At 37.3% G+C, this 17,099-nt stretch overlaps 1 protein-coding gene across 1 annotated transcript in view; it reads right to left on the bottom strand.

Moving 5' to 3' along the window:
• Positions 1-1,392: 1,392 nt before the first annotated feature.
• Positions 1,393-17,099, bottom strand: part of LPAR1 (lysophosphatidic acid receptor 1) — a 137,840-nt gene continuing 122,133 nt past the window's right edge. Inside the window, exon 4 of the mRNA XM_054584532.1 lies at positions 1,393-3,842. Coding sequence (XP_054440507.1) covers positions 3,541-3,842 — 302 coding nt within the window. The 3' untranslated portion in view covers positions 1,393-3,540. The remainder of the gene's footprint in view (positions 3,843-17,099) is intronic.

Raw genomic sequence — 17,099 nt, 5'->3', positions numbered from 1 at the left:
ATTAGAAAGGTGAAAAGTGGAACCTAAAGCAATATTTAGGAGCAAGAATGCAAAAACCAGTAAGACTCACTAATTTTGTAGTGTTAGCTGAATATAGAAATGATTGTCTTCCTGTACAAAAAAAACGTACTACAATATCCTTTCTTATCTCTGGGTATATGTTCCAAGTCCCCCAGTGGACGCCTAAAACCACAGAAAGTACTCAACTCTATGTGTACTGTTTTTCTTATACATAACTAATAATAATTTATAAATTAGACACAGTAAGAGATTAACAACTAATAGTAAAACAGAATAGTTGTTGTAAGATACTGAAATTAAAGTTATATGAATGTGCTCTTTTTGTCTCAAAATATTGTATTTCACAGAAGATTTGTTTTTACCATAGATCTTAGAAATCTCAGCTTACAGGGTTTTTTCCTTTCCTTCTTGAGAATTTTCATCTTTTCACGTAACGGAAGCATACTACAGCTTCTCTTTGGCATTACTAGTTTTGCACTTTGGGATCATTATTAAGCAAGATAAGGGTGATGTGAAAACCACTGCCACAGTATAGTCACAGTCCTTCTGATAAGCAAGATGGTGGAGGAGCACACTCAGCGTGGAGATGCGGAACAAAGGGATGTTTCACGTCACAGTGGGCCGAAGCTCGTCATTCGAGATTTCATCACATGACTTAGAACAGCATTCAGTTTAAGACTTATGAATTATTTCTCAAATTTTCCATTTATTTTCAGGCCATGGTTGACCATGGGAACTGAGACCATGGAAAGCAAAATTGGGAAGAGGGAACTGGTATATGTGAGCAGTGGCTAATTTGTGAGGAGTTCTGAGACATTTGATTTCTAAAAAAGCTTAACATCCACCTGAACTTAAAGGTACAGCATTCTCTTCCAAATATTCATTAAGACATTCATTCGAATAAACATTTTATCATTTTTCTAACTTCTTAGCAATATATTGAAAAGAATATAATTAGCATGTAACAGAAAGATACCTATCATTTTTATCTCATTACTAAATCTCTAAGTATAAAGGCCACTGTGACGTTATAAATTCCTCATGAGAGTTTTTCATAAGCCATCACAAAGGTCTTATCAAATCAGAGATTTTTTCAAAAAGAAACTTACTCTAACAGTTATACTGTTGAAGTCATGTATTGTCCCTTAGACTTTAATGCAACTGGACAATGGAAAGACTTATTACTTAGGTTGAAAAAAAGCAGTTCTGAGTTGGGGAAGCACATGGTGGGAGTTTCACCTCAGAAATCAGAAAGTTTCCTTGTGGCAGGAAAATAAAGCCGGTCACAAGAAGAAAGGCACCATGCAATGTAAACCAAAGAATAGCACTGACCAGAACCACGCATTGCAAAACACTGATTGAGAAGGATTTATTAAGGTCCAATTAGTATGTTTTTAATGTCAAATAGTCCATATCTCCTTCAGAACACATGCACATGAGTAAAAGTCCAAGTTCATTTCTTTCACTTCCAATATAAAATGCTCTGTGTATTGTATAAAGTATGTGCAAACACCTTTCTGCGAACAGTTCACCCATATTCTTTTTACTCTGGGCGCTTCCCAAGTCTGCCCTCTGTTCAAATGGTGACTATGCACGGACTCCCTCCTCCCTTGACAATCATTCTCCTCCTGGACATCTTGCTCCTAAACATCCTCCTGACTTTCCCATACCTGCTTCATGCCTGTGACTTTACTGGTTACCTGTTACAACAAACTGGTGCAATTGCTAGTTTTCCTAGACAATGAATTAAATAGGTTATCACCTAACATGGCAGCAGTCTATCTGGGGTGATTCTTAGAGAATACACAGTATCCAGTCACATATCCAGTCACACTCAACCAATTTGCTACAGAAGGGTCCCAAGACATTTGATATGAAAATCCTTCATTCACTTGGCACATTTGATTTTGCGTTTTCTTGAATTTTATTGATACGCATTGCAGTTATGGCTACTAAAAGTTGAATAACTGGTCCCTCAGACAAAATTTGGAATTGCTATACATATTAATTCGGGTATCCTTGATATCTGCGACAGTTGACAGTGTCTAGTCCATCTTGTTGGACTAGAAAGTCACTCTAAACTAACCACTGGACTTCCTTTGTAAAAAGGTAATTTCACTGGCTTTCCTCACAATTGTCACCCATGAGGTGCAAAGCAGGAAATCCCTTTTTATAAAAGGTATGAGCATAAAAAGACATTTCACATTTTTAAAAAATCCTTCATGGGAACATGTCCTAAGCAAATAATTATGTGGACAGTTTTATGTACATAAAATTTTTGCAACATCTTTATAACAATGAAAATTAGAAATAATCTAAGTAATCAACAATATGGAAATGGCTAAATAAACTGAGCTGCATCCATTAAATGGAATATTATATAGCATGAAAATTATGTTTTTGTAAAACATTTAATGCCATAGGAAAATGTGGCAATTTTTTAGTGAAAAAAAAAAACACCTGGTTATAAAATTGTTTACAGTATGAACCCAATTATATAAAAGGCATATAATATGTGTATATAGGTGTACACAGGGGAAAGGCTGTTAATGGTGGTTACCCCTGGGTTGGGATAGTATCAGTAATTATATTTTCTGTTTTACGCATGTCTGCATTTTTCAAGTTTTCTACAATGAGTATGTATTATTTCATAATACAGAAAAACTCAGACTATTTAAAAATTCCTCAAATGTACTAATAATTAGAATGTACTTGATATAAATATGTGGGAACAATATTACTGTGTATCTTCTATGACTTTTTTAGAGTACATATTATTTTGGTAATAAACTTACATCCCATTTTTGTTTTATATGTGTTACAACACTTTAATAAAAAGGTAATATTGTGATTAGAGTATTGTTTGTTCCATAACCTAAACAAATACTGGCTTTGACATCTAGGTTCTTCTATTTTCTAGAAGATTTAAAATTTATACCCTTTTATCTTTTTTAAGTAAGGCATACTGCATACATACATTACATGCATGCTTTCTAAAAAAAAATAATTCTAATTTACAGTTTTCCTACATAAGGAAAAAAAATGAAGTTATGGTAGTTTAAAAACAGTCTATAGGCTTATCCATCACAAGCATGCTGATAGGCATAAACATGTTTATTAAATGAAATGTATTCTTTAAAAATAAAAAAGGGAAGTCTGTATGCAAATGAAGCTGTGGATTCAATTAGTCAGAATTTATTCTGACTTGCACCAAACCACACAAAATCTTTTGAAGTCTGCCTAAATGGACACTCCAGAGTCTATTTATGAATTCCATTACAAGGTCTCCACTTTCTACTTTCAAAAGCAATGGGGATCCAGATGAGGGTTGTCACATAAGCTACTTTTCAATGTATATCAAGTCTTGCTGGGTCTGGGAACAAATACTGCCATTGGTTAGTGTTTAAGTACATGAGTTTATTTTTCCTCTCTCTGACACCCCACACCTTGCCCTCACATTGGGGTGGGGGGAGTCTCTCCATCCCTTCGCAGATGATGGCTGCCTTCTTAGTTTCCTTTCTAAACCATAGAGTGGTCATTGTTGTGAACTCCAGCCAAGATGGTGTGGTTGAGGGAGGAAGCTGAGCGGTCTGAGCCTTCTGTGGGGCCGCTAGTGTTCTCATTGCGCTGGCAGCAGAGGATCTGCCTAAAGGTGGCGCTCATCTCCTTGTCGCGGTAGGAATAGATGATGGGGTTCATGGCAGAATTGAACTCGGCAAGCAGAAGGAAAAATTTCTCATAGGCCAGGACATCGCATTGTGGACAGCACACATCGAGGAGCAGCAAGACCAGTCCAGGAGTCCAACAGATGATGAAGGCGCCTGCAGGGGATCGGGAGGGTTGAAAAAAGAGAGAACAAAAAAATAGGTATAAAAAATTATGGAGCAAGCAACCATAAGATGAAATAATTTCAGTTTAACATAAAAATACCAGAATTCAAAGCCACCAGATCACCATGTGAAATAAAATGTTTATATTCTGAATGATCAGAAAGTTTTAATGATGATAAAATAATTGATTTAATAAAATCTTATTAATTCAGACACTACTGAAAATGAGTATTTATGAGACATTTATGAAGATAAGTACTTTGCGCAAAACACAGAGCTGCTAACTGAGGCATGAAAAACTACTTTCAGTTGACACGTTTTGATGCTTATAGAGGTATGGTTTTTAATAGCACAAGATTGTAGGCAAAAGATAAGCACTGTAACAAATGTTCTTTAACATTTTCTGGATTTGGGTGGACTGGGCTCAAACCTTTTTTTTTGTCATTTACTAAAATGGGTGAACTTAGGCAAATTACTTTCCATATCTCAGTTTTCTCAACTAAACAAAATTACTATATTTATTAGCTTTGTTGTAAGTAGTAAATGAGTGCTAAGAAAAAGTCACTCAGTGTATTTTAGCAATAACAACAATAACAATAATATCAGTATTTGCTCAGTAGCATGAGTCTCTTGGAAACAGCAATTTCCAACGATAAGATGTTTGTTTACTTTTATTTTTATTCAACAATCACTTTAATGGTGCTTTTCTATATGGTTTACCAATATTAACTCATTTACTCTGCACAGCAGCCAAATGAGATAGAAACTATTACCCCATCATGCAGACGAAGAAACTGAGACCGAGAAAAGTTAAGTAACTTGCTCAACGCCATGATACTAGAAAGTGGCAGACAGGAGACAAACCCTAGAATTTCCGCTTTTAGACACTGGATCCAGAGTCCATACTCCCAAAAATACTGTTATACTCTCATTTCTGGAAATTAATAGAATTCAATATTTTAAATCAAACTTTATGCTTTAGATGTTTTACCAATTTAGATCAACTTTGTTCTCTTTCTTCCCCTACTATTCTGAATCATTAAGAGTTTACTATAACTGTAAAAGGAATGGAAATATAGATTATATTCTTAATTCCAGCTTTTCAGTCCCTGAAATCACTCATTTGGCTCCCAGAGAAAAATGGAGATTGTGAAACAGCATTACAATCTCCCACCGTCTTACCCCGGGATGACCTGGGATCCTAAGCTGAGAGAACAGGCGCCAAAAGAATAGGGGAGCCCTTCCATGTCCCATTACATCTCCCCCTCTATGTGTCACAAACTACACAGGGAGCAGACAGCCAATACAGGCGATCCCAGGGGAGCTTCTGAATCTTGAGAGTTAAAAGGCGCGGGCCTAGGTGGACGCAGGCTGGGACTGGGGTGGTGGCTTTGGACTCGCCTCAAGGAATGAGTTTCACAAAATGTAAACAAACAAGATTTAGTCTCTAAACAGCCTGGTTGTGTTGAATGTGAGCTTTCTTTTTTGAACCTTTTCAGCAGGGAAATGAAAATAAAGAAAGGAGAAAAGTATCCCCTATAAAGCTCTTTGTTCTAAAACACAAATGGATATTGGTTTTAAACAGCCGTTCACTTTGAAGACTGTCCAAGGTGCTTCATTTTCTAATAAATACAACACCTAAGACTTTCCTTAGAGAGGAAAAAAAAAATATTTCAAATACCAGGAGATATTAGCCAAGAAGCAATTTGAACTTCAAGTAAATCTGTTAATGAAGTGTTTATTCCAAGTCCTCGAATTGCCTTGCTTGAAAATCACTCAGAAAACTAAACATAAAGGAAAATCAAAGGAATGCCTCTTGAGTTTCAGAAATAATGCATTATTCATTGAGAAGCCAGGAAGGGAATTATTCTCAGGGTGGAAAATGCTTGGATGGAACATGCATGGTCCCATTATTCCATTTACTTGGGAACTAAAACATGCAAGTCCTTCATGAATGGGACAGCATTCTTTCAAGTTTCCTCTCCCTTTTCTTTTATCAAAGCTCTAATTGAACTCAAATTCAGAGCTTGATTAGATACCAGCAACATGTATCTCAATAGATTTATTTAAAACAAAATGATCTTTTGCTCCTTCCAGGCAGTAGAAAGGAAATCCTTATTCTCATGGACTTGCTCAAACTGCGTCACTTTGTTCAAAGTGACAGAAGTCAAATACAGTCATTTGTAATTTATAATATCTTCTAATTTTTAAATTCAAGAAGAGCAAGATTTTAAAAATTAAAGCCATGGTCTTATAAACTAGCCTAGTGGGCCTCATTTTTAGACCCCTCCAAAAAATAATACAAGGAGCCTTGCTAGGCTGGAGACAGGACGTGGGAAACATTGTGGCCTGACACCAGAGCAAATCTACATGGACACTTCATTGAGGAACTCTAAGTCCTCTTCCCTTCTTCTCAATGGAAAGCACTGTTTTCAGTGCTATGGTTAGGCCCAAAGACACAATCCCAACACTGCATTTGGACCTTTAAGACTTGACTGAGTAATTTAAGAGACCCACAGTACTGGCCTCAAAGAGACAACATCTAAAACCAACTGTACAAGTGTTCCCTTCTCTTTCACAGAGGTGCCATGGACCAAAATGACCAAAGGATGATGATGGGCTACCTAAGAGGAAGACAGAGCCTGGAAAATTCTAAACAATAGTGAGAGAATACCATTAAATTAAGTTTCCTTAAATTATGGATCTACCAACATGCTCTAAAAACAAAAAACTACAGCCATGCCCCTTTAGTAATAAGTAGCTAATCACCATTCAATCAGGTCATAGTACACTGTGGACCCTTTCAACACATAATCTGTAGAGACTCAAGTATACCTATAAGTCAGGTTGAGAACCTCCATGTCCACATCTGTAAGGTGGACAAGTAATAGCTCCCTGTCTACTCCAAATGGTGCAGCAAAGGTCAAACTGAGATGCAACATGTAAAAGCCCTCTGTACACTGCACGCCCACCTGACTCCCTGGCCTACACTGTGGGTGGCATAATGGGTAAAGGCTGGTATAGCACAGTACCAGGGCAGAGGGCCTCTGGGGCAGAACATGGAAGCACCTTCTGGACCATGAAGACCTGGCATTTCAGAAAGCTCTGACGTAACACCACGCTAACTATAAGAGATTCCTAGGACTTGCGCGTGGATGTGGGGAGGATGACAAGAGGGAAAAGCGAGGAAACACATAGAAGCACGGAAGCTCCAAGTCCTTTTGGAGGTTCTCACGAGTCAACTCAATACCCACCAAGACAGGGAATAAAATAACATGGTACCCCACAGAAACAGTGCTATAGTTCCAAAACATTTCTGATGGACGAATCCCCACAGACTAAGGCATAAAACCAGGGAATGGTATGCAACAGCATGAAAGTAAGAAGAAGCACAAGTAGTTTATGGTTATTTATTGTAAAGTCAGAAGCAGAAGTGGTAGCAGATAAGATGTCCAAGGTCATGAAGACCTTGTATATGGCCTGGCTCAGACATGTCAAATTTCTCCAGTCCATCATTGATTCTCAAGCCCTAGCCACACACCACAATAATCGGCAGAGCTTCCAAGAAATAATGATCTTCATCTACCCCTCTTCTTATGAGATTTTAATTTCATTGGCCTCATTGGTTAGAGTCTTATTTAATATGCAACACGAACAGAGTGGATGAACAAAATGATCTGGAAAAAAGTAAAGGCAAAAACATCAGATGTTTCCACATTCCAGAGGGGAAATAATGAGAGCCTGAATTGGGGCCATGACCATGAGGAAAGATGCACTGAAGGAGTAGAAAATTATTTAGGAGATAGACTGCAAGAAATGGATAAGAAAGATACAAGGGTCTAGGATGACTCCTAGGTTATCCAACTGGGTGAGGGAAGAATGGCACTACCTTTCATTGCAGGAGGAGACACAGGGAAAAGGTTGGTGTTTTCTGAGGTGAGGTGAAAACAGAGATGATGACCTCAGTATATATGCTTAGTTTGAGGCATCTTCCAGATCAGGTGGAAAGGCCTTAAAGACATCATGATGGGGCGATGGCAGTTTGAATCTTAGGAAACCTGTCTCTAAGTGTGCTGAACAAGAGTAGTTACATGCCGCATGATTTGCCAATATTAAAAGTAACACGGGGAGAAGGACGTTCAAAAACGTATCTGGGTTGGAATAAATAGCAGAGGTGGCTCTTCCTAGAGCGAGCTCCATTCCTGTCTCACGCACATGAAAAGTCAGTCTGCGAGGGCCCCACTGCGCGCAAAGATGGAAGGAGAGGTGCTGGAATGTAGACACCAAAAGCAGGGCGGAAGGAGGCTGTTTTGGAACATCAGGTCACAGCTGCAGAACCTGATCACATTACCCCACCTTCCCTCACATCTATACCACCCCCATCAGCTGAATAATGCTTACCATTTGGTCTCACAATTCTCTTTTTCTAGAGCAACCTTTCCCTAACTAGTTGTTCTCTGCCTATATGTGGAACGTAAGAACCAAAGTTAAAGAGGAAAAGAATCTGACAGAGAAGATCGCTAAGGGAGAGAGCCCAAGACTTTTGATGAAAAAGCCAGAAAGCATTGCCAGTCTGGCTGGAAAATGTGTTACACACACACACACACACACACCCCAGACATCCCACAGATCTAAAACAAGGTAAATCAATTCTACACCAGGGCTGTGTCCAAGTGGATCTCTCCATGGCCTTGCTCTTAAAATGAGAATCTCAGGAACAGGCTTCTCGTTCTCAGAGTCTTGGGGTAGAGATCAAGGAAAGGGGGGTGGAAATAAGTGTTCAAATACACAAACAACTTTTTATTTTTGTCCCTAAATTGTATATTTCTTTAGGGAAGCACCTTGGTATCCCAGAATCCAGTCTAATTTTAGTTCATTTCTCTAGTTATACAGTGATTTCTGCTATTAAGTTACACATAGAAGACGTGGCTCGCTAGGAAATCCTTCTGAATTACAGAGACTCTTAAAAGAGCTTACATGAGATAATAGACCCAGATTAAAAGCTTATTCCTAGTTAAGTGATCACTGCCATGGAGATGTATGTGATAATATTTTTGAGATTCAAGATTTTTTTTCTAAAAGAGTAACGTAGATTGATTATAAAATCTGTTTTCTAGAACCTTGAGATTATACAATTAATGCAACTGAGATAGCTCCACAATAAGTCATTTCTCTCTCAATAGCAATTGTACTTCATTTAGTTTAGTGCCCAACACTTCCATTTTTTCATGGTCATAGTAAATGTTTCATACATTTAAAGCGTCATGATTTTATTCATTGTGTGATGTACTCTAGTGTTTCCATAACTCACCACCGATAGCCTCATTTATGTTTTAGAGAAGGGCATTAACAATACACAGATCTCCAAAGCTTAGTAGAACACTCACTATGTTAATACTCCTGGGTGTAAGTTTCAGCCCCATAATACTATCCTGATCACATCGCTGGCCTTCCTATAAACAGGAGAATGCCTTCTGGCATTGTATCTTCTCCTTCACATTAAGCAGTGCGTAGCATACACATACCTCCTCCATATCCTATTACAGACTCTAAATTTCATCCTGCAACTGTACATCAGGAGCACATCCTGAAGTGGCTTGCATGCTAGTACTACCTCTTATAGAACATCTGCGCTTCAAAACAGCCAGTAGAAACCACTTCTCCATGGCTGCAACTCTAGCCAAGTAAGCAGTGCCTTTTATCTGTCTTTTGCAACAGGCTCCTAACCTAACCAGTTCCTCTTTTGTGCTTCTTCCCTAAAATTCAGCCAGGTTAATCTTTCAAAAGCATAAGTCAATTCACAGTATATCACTTTTCTGCTTAAAATCCTACAAAGGCTTCCTATTTGAAATCCTTACTGTGGTTCATAATGCCCCTGCCAGACTCTTCAACTTTATCTCTTCCTACTCACCTCTCATTCACTCGGTTCTAACCACACACACCAAATAAGTTCATTTCTGTCTCAGGACATTTGCATTTATGGTTTCTTCACCTAAGAATACTCTTTCCGTAGATTTTCATATCTGCTTTGCTTACTGCAAAATCTATCCCTGACTGTCTGAGCTGAAGCATCCCGCCCTCCCCTACTACATTATTCCATTTATCCCTTATCTATATCCAAATTATCTTCTTTTAATTTAATCTTTATTGTATTATTTCCATTACCATTTAGTCCCCTTATAATCACCTCCTCCATCAAATTATCTTATTTATTGGTTTACATGTTTATGTTCCATCTTCCTCTAATGAGGATGTGAGCTTCATGAAGGAAGGAAAGCTATCTCTTTCCTGTTTGTATCTCCAGCATCTAGAACAGTATCCAGCATGCAGTCAACACTCAATGTAGCTTCTGCTGAATGAACTGGCAAGTCACAGCTAAGTGCCTACTAGACCTATTCTGAACAAGAAAATTTAATTAGAAAAATCTTTAAATTCTGTTTAGAAAACAAACATTAACACCTACAGTGTGCAAGGCCTTTGAATCGGGGCTACATGACATCCAAAGGGACATGAGGTGGACCCTCTATGCAAAAGTTTCACTAAATATACATTTGCTACCATAGCATAAAACAGCCCATTGTTACTAATACTGATGGGCATCAGATTATCTATGGAATCTACTAAATTCTAGAGAACAAGGTTGCGTCAGGAATGAAGGCAGACATGGCATTAGTCAAGTTGATGCTACAAAAATGGTTTGGTAAGATGATGCTACCCCATCAGACCTTGGATTCTACAATCCCTGCCTGGAAAGATTACTGGTGGCCCAACAGGCCTTTGTGTTAATCCCTCAAGATTCCAAGTTCCATGCAGGGCTATCCGACTGACCATGGTTAAGTGCCATATCCATGCTCTAGTTATCAGAGAGTGGGGGGAGAGAATATATCCTACCACCCAGCACATAATGTCTGACCACTTTTAAAAATATAAAGTCCTAATAATTGAGCAGCAAAATTGCTGTTCCTTCATAATGTTACGTTTGAATATTCACAAGACTTTTTCAAGTATCATACTTGCATCTTTTGCAGGGACTCAAATTGGTGAGTTTTTTTTCATACATTTACATTCTGATAATTGGTAATACAATTTACTTAAAAGGAACATATCATTTATGAAAGAATCATAAGGATAATTCTCAATAACTCTCAATAATGGTCTGTCAGCTGCTTTCCTTAAGTGACTGATATCTAAATGATGGTATAAAGCTAATTCTTTGAACTGTTATGCCCTTTTCTTTCCAATAGAAAGTTTGAGAAATACAGAAAAATATAAATAGGAAATTTTAAAAGTCACTTATAGCACTGACCTATAGCCCTGACCGGTGTAGCTCAGTTGGTTGGACATCATCCCGCAAAGCAAAGGGTAGCCAGTTGGATTCCCAGTCAGGGCACATGCCTGGGTTTCATGTTCAGTCTCCGGTCGGGTGTATACAAGAGGCAACCAATCAATGTCTCTCCCCCTCTTTCTCCCTCCCTTCCCCTCTGTCTAAAAATAAATAAATAAAATCTTTAAAAAAATAAAAAATTAAAGAAGTTACTTATAGTACTGCAGTCTAGAGACACTTCAGTATATAATCTTGTACTCTTAAAATGTTGCTTCCTTCAATTCTGTGTGCCTTTTTTCTAACCACATAGAAAATTAACATTGAAAGATTGTATATTAGTGATAGGTAGAAGATTAGGCAATCCGAGTTTTTCTTTTCAGGGACATGTTTTTGTTCTGATTGGTGTTTTTATATAGCAATGAGTACGAATTTGATTGCTGTAATATCCTCTTGAATCTGTGAGGAAATTAATTATAATTTCAGTGAAGCTGCTCTGTGTTTCCTATACTACCTATTTCCATGTCAGAGGCTGCATTAGACACAAATGCACGCGTCGGGTGTCATGATTCAGGGACTGTCTGCCCGTTTCGCAGGGGACTTTCCTGGAGGGGAGCTTCCCTGAGAAGGCCGGACAGTCAGTTGCCACCAAGGCCAGCTTTTTCCTATCCGGACACCCTCTAATGAGTAGGCAAAGTGATATATCAGACAATCACAGGGGGAGTGGTGGGCTCCTCTGAAAGTTCTTATCTATGACTAGAGAAAATGACATTGAGATAATGCTCAAGTAATATGGAAGTAGGATGGCCATCTCCTTAGCTCCAAATGCTAAAGAATCAAGAGAACGAGCAAATGAAAGGTGCGCCAAATTGTATGTCCTTACAAACACCCTCCCACCCCGCCTGCCCCACCCCGCCCCCACCAACACACACACACTCACTCACTCCAATAGCAAGTAATGTTCTTCTGGCCCAGTATATGACCCTTGAGGTCTCCGTGAGGATACAAAACAGGAAATGCTTGAAATTTACTTTCAACAAAGCCAAACCATGTTAAGATAGGTCACTGCCTCTACCCTTTGTCCCCAAATACGTTTCCTGATGTCTACTCAGTTCTGTCTTAGGGTGAACTGAAAAACAGTGCTACTCTGAATGCCTACCAAAGCATTTTCTTATAGGCTCCTATGACTTTAAAATGACATATATTTTAAACTTAGGAAAAAATATCATTTATGTATATGCACACATATGCATACATATACTATGTAAATGTATCATAACATCAATGTTTATGCATTGTGGGTAAATACACACACACACACACATATATATCCATACTCACACACATATTCAGAACAGTCACTGCACTTGAGTATCTTAAAAAACACAGTAAGATTTTCTTTCACAGACTTATAAGACCCAACCAAAAAGGGTAATGCCACTTACATATTTTTCTAGAGAAAATAATTCACCATTTTCGGAGTAGTTAAATCTTTTAAATCACTCCTAAACCTAGTCATAGATGCAAACATTTTAAAAAGCAAATTTTCCCCCTTATTTTAAGAATAAGTCTTAAATCTCACAGAGAATCAATATTGTCAACTTCAGACCAACACCCGCTAACTCAGAAAGCGATACTAAACTTATTGTACGACTGTGGTCCAGCTGTTTCCAAGGTGACTCGAATAATATTTATCCCTTTAAAAGGATAAACGACATTTCCCCAAGGAATTTTTTCCTTAGCAAAGGTTCAGCCTAAACAGGGAATTTATAAGTAGTTTTGCAACATATTTAATTTTCAGCTGTGAATTAAGATTGTCCCAAAATGATATAAGTCTAAACAAGTACAACAATCCAGCTGAAAATGCTCACAGAACATGGCTGATGACAGATTCCTGTGGATTTTATTCTTTGCAGTTCATGAACTATTGGCATGGAGCAACGAGATATGTATTACTCATAATACAAACTTCAAGGACAAAAAAACATAGTGGAAATTCCATATATAATTCATTTTCTTACTAACAAAATGGAGAAAAAATTTAATTTAATCCAAAAGCTAATCCAGAAAAATCTGTGAAATAGTTCAGCAACCTAAAAATATTTATTTAAGAATTATACATATGTATGTGTATAATTTTAAATGACCCAAAGACATGAAAAGAAGAACAGCAAAAATCGTAAATATGATCATTGTTTTTGAGATTGGCTATGCCTCCTAATGTCCTGGATTGATATTTATGAAGCACAGACTCTTGGCAGAATAAGGGGGAGATACAGTGTGCCCTGCTATAATATGATAACTGTGTGCCTGAGATATCTCCCATTATATCAAAAACTTTTATTAAAAATGTTTTAAAGGTACAAAGACAATTACTCAAGTGGGAAGTGGGTATTTAGGCTTAAGAGTTCCAGATTCAAAATCATCAACATATTTTTCCACATGAATTTCAATTATTTTAACTACAAGTTCAGAGTAAAATATTGGTTACTCAAAACTAACAACACTAAGTATCACAAAACAAGTTCGAACACGTAAATCCTGAATAAAAGTCAGTCGGTTCTAAAGCTGTCAAAATGAACTGCAACAGTATTACTTCTGGGAATTTGTCCTATGGATATATTCACACACAATATAATTATGCAGGTAGAAAGAATTTGTTGTGGCATTTTTCATTTTTAAAAATTGAAAATAATCTACATAACTGTAAGTAGAGAAGTAAAATAAATTGTTGCATTCATAAAGTAGAATCCTATTCAACTTTTTAAAGTTATTAAGATATTCCACCCTGGCTAGTGTAGCTCAGTGGATTGAGTGTGGACCTGCAAACCAAAGGGTTGCTGGTTTGACTCCCCGTCAGGGCACATGCCCGCGTTGCGGGCCAGGTTCCCAGAAGGAGGTTCATGAGAGCCAACCACACATTGATGTTTCTCTCCCTCTTTCTCCTTCCCTTCCCCTCTCTCTAAAAATAAATTAATTAAATCTTTTGTTAAAACTACACATTTAAAGTTAAGATATTCTGTCCTTACTGGTAATAAATGATCTCCAATATATATTGCCAAGTAAAACAAATAAGATATAGACAAATACATGTATGCATAATATGCTATACATTATGCCTGAACAATAACCACCAAAAATCATGTGTGCTCACAATCGCAGATGTCCTATAATAAGCCCCAAATGAAGCTAATAATTAATTTTTAAAATATTTAGAACATAAAATTATAAAAATGAAACATTAGGTGGGATGGGTGGAGGGGGGTCAAGGGGGAAAATAGAGACAACTGTAATGGAATAAACATGATTCATAAATTAAAAAAACATTTAATTTAATTATTCAGTTTGCAAAAATGCACACACACGAAACATAGGCATAAATTAGTTTAATGGTTATCTACAGTAAGAATGATAAATGGAAAATAAAGGTTTAAAACAAAAAAATGATACATTAAGTATTTTATTTGACCTTAAAATAGCAACTTGCATTCATTTATCAATCTTTCACTATAGAGCCAGGCTTTCATTTTGAATGTGGGTCTGCCAACTGGAATTCTGCAAGGTCTTCCAAGCAAAGCCACACCAATAAAGCATCCCTACTTCCAAATTGGCTCCTACAAAGTGGATTTAGAACATAAAATTTTTGAAAAGCAATTTGAGTATAAAAATGTTGCAGATTTTTTATGGTTTCCTCCAAATTTATAGTTGTTCTCACCAGTAAATTTAAAGCAAACTATTTTTACAACTTGCCTTCACTGGATGTTTAACACAGCATTCACCTTAGTTTTCCCAGAAATATTTTCTTGTACTCATTTTATTAGATAATGTAATATTTAGTTAGTTACACCATTTTTTATAATAACCTGGCATAAACAGCTTTAGGAGCATAAACAATTGATTCTTGGTAACTGTCAAGAGCTGAAGTCTTTGGCCTTAAGCCTATAGTCTACTAATCTTTTTCTTTTCTTTTTCTTTTTACTCACCTAAATACATGAGTGTGAACTATATTCCAGTCTAGGTACCGGAAACACCACAGTGAAAAACTCTCCTCTCATTGAGCTCAGATTCTAGGAGGACTGTGAGCAACAATTAACAGAGCATATAAATAAAATATTGTCTAGAAGGGTATCATATTTGAAGTCTATGTAAGAGCAATGGTGGAGAGAAGCTAGGGGCTCATACAGTAATCCAGACAAGAGACGATGGTGTCTTTTAAACATGAGAAAGCAGTGGTAACAGGTACATGATGATGGTAAAACTGATATAATTTGCTAATAGACTAGATGTTGGGGAGAGAGGCTCTAAGGAAACCTGTAAGCAACTGCAATCAAGGACTTAGAGACAAGGAGGTCATGGATGACCATTCAGTGGAGAATGGAAGCCTGACTGAAGTGAATTCAAGAGCAAACACAAGACAACTCAATACCAAACAAGAAAAAGAAAAAGAAAGAAATCCACTTAAAAATTGGGCAAAGGATTTAAATAGATACTTCTCCAAAGAGGACATATGGATAGCTAATAGACATATGAAAATATGCTCAATGTCACTAATCATCAGAGAAATGCAAATGAAAACCACAATGAGCTATTACCTCACAGTGGTCAGAATAGCAATTCATCAATAAATCAACAGACAAGTGCCGGCGAGGATGTGGAGAGAGAGGAGCCCTAGTGCACAGCTGGGAGGAATGTAGATTGGTTCAGCCGCTGTGGAAACAGTACGGAGTTTCCTTAAAAAATTAAAAATGGAACTGCTTTATGGCCCAGCAACTCCACTTCTGGGAATATATCTAAGCAAACCTGTAACACTAATTTGAAAGAATATACATACACGACTATGTTTATGGTAGCATTATTTACAACAGCCAAGATTTGGAAACTGATAGCCAAGTGTCTATCAGTAGAGGAGCAGATAAAGAAGCTATGCTACATTTATACTTTTTAATACTACTCAGCCATAAAAAAGATGGAAATCTTACCTTCTGTGACAGCATGGATGGACCTGGAGAGTATTATGGTAAGTTAAACAAGCCAATGAGAAAAAGACAAATACCATATGATTTCACGTATATGTGGAATCTAATGAACAAAATAAACAAGCAATATAGAAACAGACTCATAGATACAGAAAACAGCCTGACAGCTGTCAGCAGGGAGGAGGATTGGGGGACTGGACGAGATTAAGCAAAAAAACCCCCCAAAAAACCTTCTGGACACAGACAACACTATGGTAATTACCAGAGGGAAAGGAGGGTGGGGACAGATAGAAGGTAGAGGGGGAAATGGTGATGGAAGGAGACTCTACTTTGGATGGCAAACTCCCAATACAATATATAGATGATGTATTGCAGAACTGTACACTTGAAACCTATATAATTTTATTAACCAATGTCACCCCAATATATGCAATAAAATTTTTTTAAAAAGAACAAATGAAAAATTGGATACTACAAGTATAAACAATTCTTTTAGGCAGTTTTCGTGTAAAGGGAATAAAAGAAAAGTGGTTATAGGCATGAATTATGTTTTAGAAAGCTTTTATTAACAACCAGGTTGGTTAAGAGAAAGTTAAGAATAAGTCTATACTGTGTGTGTGGGTGTGTGCATGTGTGGGTACCCCACATACATATATGCTCATATATGTAGAGAATATTTATAGAATGCTATACCAGAAATTGATTATTATCAATTATATGTAAATAGTGTGCTTTTCATAGGTACAGTTTGTTATATGTCAATTATACTTCAACAAAGGAGAAGAGGACAAAGGTGGGAAGAAAACAGAGAGAAGGAGGTTGAGATTAAGGGAGAAATGACCAAGACTAGCACCAACCATTGTTAGTTTCTTCTTCCCACCTACTGAAAGGAAGCACGTGTCTGGCCTGCTGCAAACAGTGCAGTAAGCTTAGCAGTGCAGGCTGTGTGCT

This window comes from Pteronotus mesoamericanus, unplaced genomic scaffold (assembly GCF_021234165.1).
Source record: "Pteronotus mesoamericanus isolate MK-2021 breed Mesoamerican mustached bat unplaced genomic scaffold, CSHL_Meso_final contig_78, whole genome shotgun sequence".
Lineage (NCBI taxonomy): Eukaryota > Metazoa > Chordata > Mammalia > Chiroptera > Mormoopidae > Pteronotus > Pteronotus mesoamericanus.
This window is presented reverse-complemented; position numbering and strand designations above follow the sequence as displayed.